The 13,145-nt window shown below is 44.8% G+C and overlaps 1 protein-coding gene across 11 annotated transcripts in view; it reads right to left on the bottom strand.

Moving 5' to 3' along the window:
* The window catches only part of COBL (cordon-bleu WH2 repeat protein), a 157,647-nt gene extending 146,207 nt beyond the window's left edge, over positions 1–11,440 (bottom strand). For 9 of the 11 annotated variants that reach the window (XM_040063465.1, XM_058420674.1, XM_040063470.1 and 6 more), the window contains exon 1: positions 11,245–11,416. In XM_040063465.1, the coding sequence (XP_039919399.1) occupies positions 11,245–11,288 (44 nt within the window). In that variant the 5' untranslated portion in view covers positions 11,289–11,416. Of the gene's footprint in view, positions 1–11,244 lie in introns of all 11 variants that reach the window. The other 2 variants (XM_040063499.1, XM_040063529.2) reach the window with 1 other exon arrangement.
* Between the last annotated feature and the right edge of the window lie 1,705 nt (positions 11,441–13,145).

The raw sequence follows: 13,145 nt of genomic DNA, 5'->3' as shown, positions 1-13,145 counted from the left end.
TTTCAAGTAACTCCTTATGAAAATGAAGTAACACGGGGAATTTACGGTGCTTTTTATGGCAAGAAATCCATGGTATCTGTATAAACAGGTTTTATACTTCAGGCAGTTTTATATGTGTAAAATATTTTCCAGTAGGCCTGTATCTCATTTTTAATAGGAGAAAGTGTGGTATTTAACCACTTGAATGCAAAGAGATTTCATTCCAAAATAACTATGGCTAATTTGAGAATACTCAGTAATAAACAACAAACAACTATATACTTGAGCAGTACTCTTAAATAAGTCTGGTGCAATGGCAAGACGAGCTGTAGGCTTTATAAAAAAAAAAATATAAGCAATATCTGATCTTGCAAAAAGAACAAGCGAGAACGAAACAAGTGACCTGTCTATCCTTAACTAGTATGAACAATATATTGTTAGTGTCCAAGATGTCTTCAGCTGTACAATACTGGTGGTAAGACAGCACTTTGAAATTTACCATCATGTAAAGAAAATCAACTACAGAAGGAGCACAAAGAGGAAATTACAGACTGCACTCACCCATCCTCACCTAAACACCCCCATCCTTTTATAATGAGATACCAAATTTTTGTTACTTTAACATAAAACATAAACCTGAACCCCTGTGAAGCACCAAGAGCAGTGTGCATCCACAAGTATTTCCCTGATCTGCCCAACATGTTGGTCCCTCTCCTAGCTGTCTGATGCAGGAGCAGACCCAGATTTTAGCCAAGCTGCTTGGGATTTGCACAGCTCAGCCTGGCAAATGAAGCAGAGCAAGACCAAACCCAAAGGGCTCTTCGGCTCAAAACATCAGTATTAAGGCAATGGGAGCATTAGACAATGTCCAGTCTCCTCCATGCTGAACAGGTTAAATAAATTCACGCTGCTTCAGAGCAGCTGATCAAAGTCCCATTTCCAATTCTGCATTAAACAATTAGCCAGTGCTTTTGCTGCTCGTCATGCTCTGGCAAGTACAAGCAGACTCTCCAACTCTGTCCCAGCAGAGTCCGATAGACTGTGGGAACAGACAGACTCTGAGTCTGCTCAGTTCTTAGCAGTCATTTTGTACAATACTACACTACAGCCTTAATAAAAAATTAAGAGGGGAAAAAAGGGACAAAAAAAAAGGTGCTTCTAAGAAAAAATTAAATTCCTAGTTTGTCTTATATGGGGCTGGAAGACAGTAAATGTTACAAAAATTAGAAAGGAATACTACATCTGAGCCTGGAGACAGAAGACCCTGCATTTTGATCCTGGTATCAAGTGCTAAGACCACCTGAGACATTATTATTTGTATTATCATTTGTGAAACAGAACTACTAAAAGCAAAGAAATCAAAGAACAGCTTGCACCCACTGATACTCAAATAGTTCCAAAATTCACAATTTGTCTTCTTCAGGAAGAATTCTACATACCTATACTCAATGTTCTCTAGAAGAGTAATGTTTCCTGATATCTGTGAAGTCAAAAACTGAGTAAATGCTTGTTGCAGAATAACTAATTGCTCTTTCAGGAATGTATTCTCTTTTTTATTATAAATCCATGTAAAAGTTGAAAAGGGAATTCAAGTATTTGCTACGAAGTTAGGAAAAAAAGCAACTTTACTGTCACCATGACATGGTTTAATCATCAACAGAGGTGTGCTTAGGTAGTATTTTCTGAACTGTTTTACGAAGTTGGTACAATCCACAGGACTTGAGGCGAAGGGAAAAAACCAGCCAATTACATTTATTATTTAAAACTGCAATGTACATTTTTATCCTTCTCCTTCCTACACAGGTAATCTGGAAAATCTACAAATCTCTGAATTTAAGATAAAATTCTGTTAGGTAATGACTCATGTAAAAGGTGGCTTCTTTCAACTTTAAGTTTGATCTTCAACCCTCAATTCATCACACATGAATATGTCTGTGTTTATCTCACAACAGAAAACGTTGGTGTAGTGATAATAAGCAATTCTGCACTGACACATTATATTTAGGAACAACAAACTTAGTCAGAAGATAGCAATCCTTGACTTGCCAGTGTAAGAGCAGGAACAAAAATATCTTCTGGTTAACAAAAGATATGATGGAGTTGGAGAATGATTTCCTGCCACACTCTGGTCACTCCCTGTCATCCCTAAGTCAGCCTGGGCTCAGGCAAGTTTACTCGGACACACAGCCCAGTATTGGACAATTTGCAGCTGCCCTAGGTAAACGAAGGGCTGGGGACTCACTAAGCAGACAGTGCTCCCAGTTCGTCCCCTTCAGAACAAGTCACAACCCAGGGAATGAAGCTGCACAACAGACCTTAAGAAGCCATAAAATAAGACAGCAAAAAGACTGCATGTCTCAGAAAGCACACGGTTATGCACATCTGACACTGTAACATTATTTTAGCTTGTGATGCTGCTCTGTGTTGCTGTGACATGACTATGTGACTCTCCAGTTCAGCAAGGAAAAGAAAAAGGTAAGTAAAAGCAGCCACAATAAATAACTGTTAATTACAACACCGTCAGTTAAGCAACATGATCTGACCTAATTGTAGCTGTATTTAATGAATTGGGAGAGTCAGTCTTAGGAGCACCTGAAGGTGTCACAGTACCAAGATTTTAACCATGGCAGAAGCCAAAGGCTGGCCTCCTTCCCAGAAGAAAGCCCTGTCCTAGCAGTAAGTATTCCTCAGAACAACCACAAGCAACGCGACCAGTCCCCTTAGAGCAGAGAAAGCTGTGCTGACATTGAAACGTGAGCTGTACCCCCAGGGAAACCAGCCATAATTTATTTATTATCCATAAAAGTGTAGGCTTGGTTCCAAAAGTACCATGAGAAGTTATTCAAAGAGGAAAAAAAAACAAAAAAAAACCCCCAAAAAACCCAGAAAAATAAAACCAAACTCAAAACCACAAAAAGAAACAGAAGGAATCTGGATTTGCACCAAGATATTGCCTCCTCAACACCCTAACCCATTACTGAGACGTTCAGAAATAAAGCACTGCCACACGAGCAGATATGAAAGAAAAGCACAGAAGTTTTTTTCTTCCCATTTGTATGAAACTGTTTATTGATTTTGGAGATTCTCCTCCTGGCAAACTCAGACAAAAACAGGGGGGGAAAATACACATCCTTTGCACAGTAAGAGCAGACGTGCCATGCTTGATGTATTTACCTAAGAGGTATTTTTGCTGCCTATGCAAGATACTGACTTCAAACATTAAAAGTGCAGAAAGGAAAGTCATCTAAGCACAGAAGTAAGAAAAAAATTAATATTTTTTTTTGTAAAGTAAACTTGGAGGTTTTATTTATCTTTTGGAACCTACTACTAGGGAAAAGGTTGTTATCATAAACAAAATAACTCCATACAACAAAAGATTAGTGTTTTAATGGGTTTGAGCAGAATTTACTATTTATCTTTCTCTTTCATCAGAAAACTGCAGCCATAGCACCCAACAAATCTCCAGGGTGAGCACTGGAGAATGCTCACTGGGGGCTGCATGGGGCAATAAGGAAGAAATGAGCTTTTAAAACAAAAGTCATCTAGATAATCTAAAACAGAGCTTTCCTCTTGTGTCCCTGCAGATGCTGGCCTTGACTGAGATGATTCTGTAACTGGTGGATTTGCATATATTCCAGCATGGGGACCTCCACACAACCTCAGCAGACAAACTCCTGCTCAAACCACCACCACACCACCTCCTGACATCACATAATACAAATACAAAGGAGAAATATTTCCCCCCTCCCCTTACCAAAAAACAAGAACCCTGCCTTTCCAGAGAAAAGAGGACCAGCAGACTAACAGGAATGACTGTCAGGTGATGGCAGCAACTGATCATCAATGATGTGTTTGTACTCAGGCCCTTGAATTTTATTGTGCTTTAGCCTAACTAAAGCACTGAAATATTACCAAAAAGCAGTAACATAAAGAGGTTTTATATCATCTTACTATGAATGGTAGTAAGAATGTGTATTGAAACAACATTTGAAAATTCAGAAAGCATCTCATCAACCATTGATGTTACCCATTTTATATCTCTATTTGAGTGGTCTTCAAAAAAACCAATGTCATTAACCCCTGATTACTGAAAACCTACAGTTTTAGCTACACAATAACACCCCAGAAAGAGCCAATGAGATCAACACACATTTGTTTAAATAGAGCCCAACACACAGGAAAGGAAAGTAGGCGCGGCAAACAGAGAACCGCGCTGATCGTTAGTCACTCTTGGTGAAAACGTAAAGTAACACTTATCTGAATAAGTACTTTTGGATTGGTACTTGCTGTTGGAACCTTACAGTATGACTATATTTAGAACATTGATAATATAGGATGTAGTTTTCTTGCTCAAGCTCCATGTCAGAGGGAGGATTTTGCACGTTACCTGTTTATATTTTTGAACAAACGAAGTTCTCACTGTTAGCACCTCCGCACAGCTGAGGAAAACTGTATTTTCTCTAGCCTTTGAGTCACTAGTAAGAGCTTGCTGCAGAAACACCAATTACAACACAACAGCTTCAGGAATACTGAGGCTCACATCTGTCTGGCTTTTCACTCAAAGGAAAAAGGAGGACTCCAGGCTGCGGGATGGTCCCAGCAATTTTGTGTAGTAACAGCCACTGCAAGTTTAATCCTCAGCCTTGCCTTTACCAAGTAGATCTCTGAACATGGGGTTTCTGTAAGAGAGTTCCCTAATTACCTGGCTGATGATTACTTAGGTGAGGGATTCTCCATCTCACTTCACTGAGCTGTTCCATGTTGCTTATACCACAGCAACATTAAGAGAGGAGGCAAAAGAGCTCGCAGGCCAGCCTTAAATACTTATGCACAGGTCAGCCACCTTTAAGAAAAACAAGACACTGGAGAACACAGAACCAAAGAGTCTGTCTACTGCACATCCGCAAGTACCTCAGGCTGGACTGCACCACTTCATTTCCACCTTTTCTACCTGCTTTAATGATGCTCACCATGTCCAAAAATAAGTGTACCCAGGCTGCATCATTTTTTTGGCTACTAGAGAAAGCTTTGTAACTCATGTTTCATCACTGAAACTGTAAAAGAATTTGACAACTCTCTTCCATACAACACATCCCAAGGAACACAAAACAGCTTAATGAACAAATATTATGTTGAATTTACAGGAATAAGAAAATGATTTTATGGTCCCATAGACACTCTGAATCTGGAATCTACAGTAAGAACAAAATAACATAGACAAACCATTCCCAATCAATTTTTTTTCCCCTTTCTCTGCTTAGGAAAACTCCTCTGCACAAATGCACAGCACCTGAGGCAAGCTTATTAGCTGAGGGATTAATGAAATGGAAAAGACATAGTTTCTGGTATGAGGGGACTAAAGTGGGTATGAGATGCTGTGCATCAGTGCCATCAGAGCACAGCCATGCCACACAGCTTTGTGATTGCTCCTTAGCATGGGTCAAGTCCCTGCTCACTCTCATGCTGAAACTACGATGATACATTATTCCTAGCATCATTTATTTAATGATAAGCAGCCTGAGTCACTGAGCAACTAACAGGTCTGGAAACACTCTCTATATTAAGAGGATTCATACCTTAATAAGGGTTGTAATTTCTATGACCTGGAAATGCGGCCTTAAATCATAATTTTAGCTGGAAACGTGGATAGAAACTGGCTTAACCCGCTATGGAAAAAGCAATTTCTAAAGGCCTGACATTCTCTTAGAAGCAGCATTAAAGTGTGAAAACTGTCAATTTTCATGGAAATCACAATGCCAGAGCAACACAAAAAGCTGCAGTATACAGAACACAGTTGTTGCCAGAAAATCAAGTGCTTGCTGATGCTAAAAGAGTAGCTAAAGCCCAGACACAGGGGAACACTTGTTAAAGCACTGAATTGCGATTCAGGAGAAGTGAGGTACTTCCCTAACTCTGTTACAGGCCTCCTGGCTGCTTTTGGAGCTGGTCATGTAAATGTGTTTACACTTTTGCCTGGAGTCTTCTACATGTATTTCTTTAAGCCAAATGAATTTTGTTAGGAAGCCTTCATAAATGCTTGTGAGATAATTCAAGTCCGTGACAACAGAAGTCTGCATGAGGACAGATGATTAAGAATAAATATACGTATTAAAGAGAACTCTCATTCCTTTGAAGGGAAAAAAAAAAAAACAAAAAACCCCCTTCATTCTGTCCATAAGCATATATTGGGATCTGAATTACTTGGCAAAAAGAAATATACCACTTCTTCGGCAATATTAACTACACACAAAGCAGCCATGTATTTATTGAACTGACTTCAATATAAATATTTAGGAAGTTGTTTTTCTTTAACGGTCAGCATCTTCTGAAAATGTACCCATGAGAGCACTTGAAACTGTAATTAAAGCTCCCTTCTCTAGTGCAGCCTCCTGAAATTGGACTGTTACTGGTGTAGCCAGCCCAAAATGTTCCTGCATGAAGACTAGCAATTTGATTAAGGTGCAAATTTACAGGAGCAAAACCTGAAGAAAAATGAATCTGAAATTACAAGGGAAAGAATATGAACAGCAACTGAGAGGGGTGACAGTAAGAAATAGAAGGTTCAATTTCATCTAATAGTGGCAGGAGTGGCATAAAAAAGCAAGATGAAAAAATATAAAATATTCCATAGGAAGAAAATAGTGACAGACAGCTGGGAGATGGAACCTTGATTAAAATCAAAATGAATCCTGAACAATCTAGGAAGTACAGAAATGAAAGACTTTATAACACCTTCATTCTCTACTCTGGCAGACTTCTGAAAGTAAGGAAAAGAGGAAGAAGAAGAAGGAATAATAAGATACGAGAAACAGGAACCTGGACTTCAGAAAGGACAGCTGTCAGGACTGGATTGCATTGCATTTATCTTGCCATTTGGCTTACTATTACAATTAGGAGCCTTATCTTCAGCAATCCTGAGATATTAGTCATGACTGAAAATACAAATCTGTTACGGTATATCAGCTCCACAGTTACATTCATATGGAGGTGCCAAATACAGAAAAAAATGCCCCGTTTCATTCTATGCAATAGCAAGCATAATTTTTCTGTCATTACTACCAGAGTTTTATTAATTGTGATTTATCTCCTCAGACACAGAGAGAAATACTTTGGGCCCAGACTGAGAGGAAGGTTAATGTTGACTGTGGTGCCAGGAAAATGTATCACAGGGAAGCTCCCTATCTCAGGTAGACACATAAGAAGTGAATTGAAGTGAATCAACTGAATTCTGCAAGAGTGGAGCACAACAGGTTGCCCAGAGAAGTGCATATCCCATCCCTGTCAGTGTTCAAGGCCAGACTAGATGGGACTTTGAGCAACCTGGTCTACTGGAAGGTGTCCCTGCCTGGTACAGTTCTGTCTGGAGAGCTGGGATGAGATGATCTTTATGGTCCCTTTCAATCCAAACAACTCTGCGATTTTACCACTACTCTACATTTCTGATTGCAGTCATTGCCCTTTGCCATTCACCACTCTGCGCATTACACAGAAATCTCATATAAATATAAAACATAGGAAACATATATAAATTGCTCGGTTTTTCAATTAAAAACTAATTACATGTTGTTTCTTTTCACCCTGAATTTTGCAATACCTGGAGGTGAGCTAGAGTATAATATAACTAGTGTTACGTAGACTAATATGCTCTGTGCACTACAGTGCTCTCCAGGCTTTTCTAGACAAGAAAATAAAACCTTAAACACAATAATAGTACTTTTTTTAAAGCTGGTTATGCAGTTTCACAAAGTAACCCACTTAACTTTGTGTAGTACTTATCAAATAGTAAGAAAAGGTTTCAACAAGTTGGGATGTGCAGCTTGCTCTGTAGCTGGAGGTTTGCTTTGCCTGGTTCTGCATGTAAACATTACTGATGTTTCACATCCTTATCTGACTTCCAGGGACACTTCAATCCAGCAAGGAAGTCACTCCAAAGTAGGTGTGTTAAGATGTGCCTGTATTTGTTAGTACTATAAGACCCTGTGAGATAGGGAAGGAAGCTGAAGCACAGAAAATAAAGGTCCTACTTAAAGAAAGCACTCATACAGTTTAATACAGAGGCTTTCCCCACATTTGCCAGACTCCAGAAGAAGCTTTTCTGTGCTCAGACACAGGCATGAAGATGGATCCATAAACTGCTGGCTTCTGTGGGAAATGGAGATGCCTTCAGTGGCCGGGGAAGATGCTCTGCTCTTTGCAAGGCTCCTTGCAAAGGAGAACAGAGCAGAACAGAACTGATCCTTGAGCTTGCACTGCCATTTACAACCAGTGTGTATCTGTTATGCCATATGATGGTCAAAAAAGAAACCAACTGAAACACCCAGAGAAGATTCTCTCTGCTCTCCCTAATGAAAACAAGAGCAGATACAAACAGAAAGATACTAAAAAAGTGTATTTGTCTTTTAGTATCCACGGCATAATTGCAGAGTAAATTGTAATTTCTGCTGTTGCTACTGATTGTCTTAAATTCACTTTTGTTAACCAAAATAAATATTCATTAAATTAAGCATTATGAGCTTGGTAAAGCTTTTAAGAAACTTATACCTAGCAACAAGTAATAATAAAATTATTGGTTCTGAAGTCTACAATTATTTTCGAAACTGAAAAATTAGAAAAAAACCCTGCAACACCAGCACAGACTGTTTTCCTCTTGCCATTTAAAGCAAAAAAAAAAAAACTACCCCAGGAATATCATACATTTAAATGCGTAATTCTCAAGGAATTGTGCCATGGAACACACATAGTCAATTTATCTGTGTAAGCACACAGCAGAGCTGCTCTACCCTGCACAAAATGGTATATTAAAATTTGTTCACTGTTTAACAAGGGAGGGTCACAATGTTGCTGTTAATGATTTACATATAGAGACAAAACAGCTCTGCCTAAATTTTGTTAAAAATTGTGAAGCTACGGTGATTTTAACCTCCGTTTCATAACTGCAAGCTCAGCCAATCAATAAGCTGGAAAGGCGTACAGCACGTCTTCTGCCATGAAAGGAAGGTACTTCTGTCACAAGGGCCTTAAACAGCCAGTGATCCTCAGCCACGCTCCACAGATGCAGTTCATGTCTGGATTTATATGGAAACCAAAAAAGACAAAGCTGTGTTCTTGCTGCACTTTCCTGACCCTAACAAATTTCCTCACTGAGTGGGTAAAATCTGATTAGGATCAAACATCCATCAGTGTCCAACATGGATGATAGCAACTCTGGGAATTATGAACGAGTCAGTGAAGTCCCCTGCTAACAGCACAGATACATCCAGGCTGGGAAGGTCTGACTTGCAAGAAAAGGCAACACAAAGTAATTCAAGGCTGAAACGAGCTCAAATAAAACAGCCAGTCACCCCTTGGTGTACAGGAGTAGTTGCCATCAGTTTCCACATGAGCAGATTAGCACCCACACACTTTGTTATACAATATCACAAGTGCATCTGTACCCTACGATTGGATTCATCTCCCTGAGCCATGTCAAGAGCAGTATGACTGAAGTTAATGCAGTTACTGTAACTTCAGTTCATGTAGGTCTTATCTGAGCCTGGCTGTGGACAGCTTTGCACAGATGAAACTGGTTACAAAGGATTCAGGAGTTTTATTCAGAAATGTCCCCAGGCCCTAGTGTTCCTGAGATTCACCAATGACATTCATTCCCATTGCAAATTGAATTTTTTTAATGAATCTTTGGATATCTAGCAATCGAGACAAATTTTTAGTCAGCACTGCATCTGAATTACTCATCAAAGCACGCATGTAAATTGGCACCATAGATCTCCTCTTCATCGGGATTTTAGAAAGCAGCTATACTGTTAACATCAACTAACTACAGAGAGGGGAGGCACCTTACATCTACCACTCTTCCTGGAAGGTTAGCCTAAAAGGTCATGATCAAACGGGCTCAATTTTAGCTGGAATTAAGCATTTTATTTACAAAAAGAGCAGCAAGCTATGTTATACTCTGCAAGTCAAAGAAACATAGCACACACTGTTTCATTACCGCAGCACTAGCAATGCCATCTTTTCTTCACGCATTGTTCCCTGTACTATTTTCTATATACACTGCAAGGTTCCCTATTAAACACAAACTAAGGAAATGAAACTGAACAAAACTACTGTAGTCCACTAGCACGTACTTTAGAGCTGTGTCCTGATTTTTTGAAAATAAATTTATGATAGAAACATTAGAACTAAAAATAAAAAAAAAGCTGCTGAAGCAATCACAGTCTCTTTCAGTCTATGCAGACAGTGTGAAGTAGAGCAGTAAATTGCAGCGAGCAGACAGCACAGCTCTTAAAACTTGCCCAGCTTTTGCTCTGACAAAAGAGATCACTTAGGACCTCATCGTGCTGCTGCTCTCGTTTAATTAACGGACTAATAAATTCCACTGCTGGCATATCTTCTACTTGTCTGTTCTCTTGAAAAAAAGCCCTAGCCCTCCCGTGGTTTACACTCGGGCTGACCGCTACTTAGCGACAGCGCTGCGAGAGCGGTGCCTGTCACCTAAGGCACCGGGAGCAGCCACCGCGGTCTCCCACCAACCTCGGACAATTTTGGGCACTTTAATTCGCGGTTGGCAGCGCTCTTCCTTCCTCTGCCGCGGCCGTGCGGTGGGGCTGAGACCCATGTCTGGACCCACGTTTGAAAAAACCTTTCAAAGGCTTTTGGCAGCTGCGTCCTGGCGCTCGGGCAGACGGCCGTATGGACAAGAACCTCAGCGCCCGCGGGGGCTCCTCCGACCCTCCGCCGGACGGATCCGCACCGAGCCCCGCCGCGGCCCCGGCTCCCTTCCCGCCAGCGTCCCTTCCAGCCCGTGGCCCGTGTCGGGAGCTGCAAGCAGCGGCTGCCCTTCGCCCTGCAGGGCCGGCCCGAGCCATCCGCTATGGGGAACAAGCCCCGAACCGAGCCGGCTCCCCGGTCACGCAGCCGGAGGGGCAGCGCCGGCAGCGGGGCCGGGGCGCCCCTCCCGCAGGGCAAAGGCGAAACAGGCGCTTTCTCCTGCTCCTGACATTTCTGCACCCGAGCTCACCGCCCCGCCGCCCGCTGCTCCCCCTGCCGCCGTGCCCCCTCCGTCCCCGGGCCGCGCTCCGAGCGGGCCGGGCGCCGACACCTGCGCGCCGCTCCGAGCCCGGCGCCCCAGAGGGAAGCGAGACCGGCGGGACGGAGGGAAGGCACCGCGGCCCGCCGGCCAGCGCGGCCGCTGTGGCCGTCCGGAGCCGCTCCCGCCCCTGGAGAGGAGCGGCGGCCGGCCCGGCCCGGGTCCCGGCGGGAGCTTACCCGGTGGGGGGCTTGCCGGCCCCGGGGCGCACGAGGGTCTCCATGGCCGGGCCCGCCTCGCCACTTCTCAGGGGACGGGCCGGTGCAAGACGCGATCCCGGCAGCGGCGAAGGTCGGAGGCGGGGGTACCGAGAGGGAGGGAAGAGAGGAGAGTACAGGAGTGAGAGCCGCCCTCGCCCCCTCCCTCGCCCCCACCTCCCCCCGCTCCCCGCCCCGCTGCCGGGCGGCACTGCCCGGGCCGCCGCCGCCCACGGCTGCCCGGCCCGGCCGCGGGCTGCGGGCGGGGATGCGCTGCCGGGGCGGCCCCCGCCCGCCTTACCCGGCCGGCAGGGAAGCAGCGCCGCGCCGCGCCGCGGGCCTGACACCCGGGCTGCCCGGCCAGACCGCCGCCGGGCACGGCGGGCGAGAGTCAGGCGGCGGAGCTCCCGGCGCGGCGGGGCTCGGGCGGCCGGAGCGCGGGGGCGCTGCGGACCGGTTTCCATGTGACTGCCCGGCACAAACACAAACACGGCGATCGCCCCCGCGGGCACTGCCAGGGCGGCCGCCCACGCCGCCCACGCCGCGGCGTGGGCGAGGAGGGGATGGGGTAACAGGCGGGGGAGGGGAGGGGATAGGGTAACAGGCTGGGGAAAGAAGGTACAAACACCCCCGGCCAGCGCCAGCTCCCAGGACCCTCCTCCGTCTCTTTTGCCACGAACTTGGCAAACACAGTGGTTGTCAGGCGATTGTGCCCGAGACAGAGCCCCGCGGGGAGCGGAGACTTTTCCACAGCCTCACACCCTGCCCTGCGCTGGCTCTGCCGCCTACGGCCTGTTTCTCGTCACCTCTGTTCATACAGACACTTTCTCTTCTCTCGGAGGCGGCACGAACAACTTTTAAAATTAGCAGCGGCTGTGGTCAGGGAGAGGGGCTGGAGGGCTGTGGCACGGCACGGCAAGGCAGGCTTCTCCCCGGGTTTTCCTCCTGCGGAACGAGCCCAGCACGGAAGGCAGCCCCACTCCCTGGGCGGTGCGGGGAGCACAACGGCACAGTCTTCGTGGAAACGTGGGCATCACGTTAAAATCTGTCTGTGTTGTTTCAGGAATATGCCCCCTCACGCCTTTTTCCCAGAATATCGATTGCTACACCTGCTTGTGGAACCAAAATCAGGCTGGAGGCGGGGGAGCCTGGCTGGCACTACTGGGTTGTCCTCAGCCCGGCGCGCCTGGCTGAGGCAGGTTGGGCAGCCTGGCTTCTCCAGGTATTTCCGGAGTTTCTCGGCTCCTCTCCATTTGTGTCACCTTGCTTTCCTGGCCACGGTGGGAGGATGGCAGAGACGACAGTTCAGGCCAGCAGCCAACACTGGGACTAAGAGAAAGGAGCAAGCAAGCTGAGTGAATTCACAGTAAGAAACTCGAATGAGGAACTAAGCTGCTGCCTTACTTGGCTTTTCACCTGGCTGCCTAGCCACATCACACAGGTTCTGCCTAATGGTCATCTCTTTCCCCAAACCCTTCCGTCCCTTCAGTCTTGAGCTTGTATTTCTGCATACTCTGCCCATCACAAAGTGTCTTGCCCAGCTTAGTAACCACGCAGAGTAGATGCAAGGAGCCTCTCTGGCTGCAAAAGTGAGAGCTGCTTTCTCAGCAAGCAAGACTTGGCAAATAGGGGTCAGAAGCTGCATGTGGCTAGTGGCATTGCCATATGTAAGAAATCCCCATCCCAGACAGATTGAAAATGCTTTGAAACATTCAGACGTTGGATTAATTTGCAAGTCACAGAGGAGTGAAAGACATTCATCTTTTCTATGCTGCATCAGTGGAGGATCACTTTACATGCCCACCTCTGTCTACCAAGGTTTCTGCATTATGATCAAAATACAAGTTTCTATGTATTTACCCCAGTGTATGACAGAACACTTC

Source organism: Hirundo rustica, chromosome 1 (assembly GCF_015227805.2).
Source record: "Hirundo rustica isolate bHirRus1 chromosome 1, bHirRus1.pri.v3, whole genome shotgun sequence".
Lineage (NCBI taxonomy): Eukaryota > Metazoa > Chordata > Aves > Passeriformes > Hirundinidae > Hirundo > Hirundo rustica.
The sequence above is the reverse complement of the archived record's forward strand: the minus strand, read 5'-3'. Positions and strand labels throughout refer to the sequence as shown.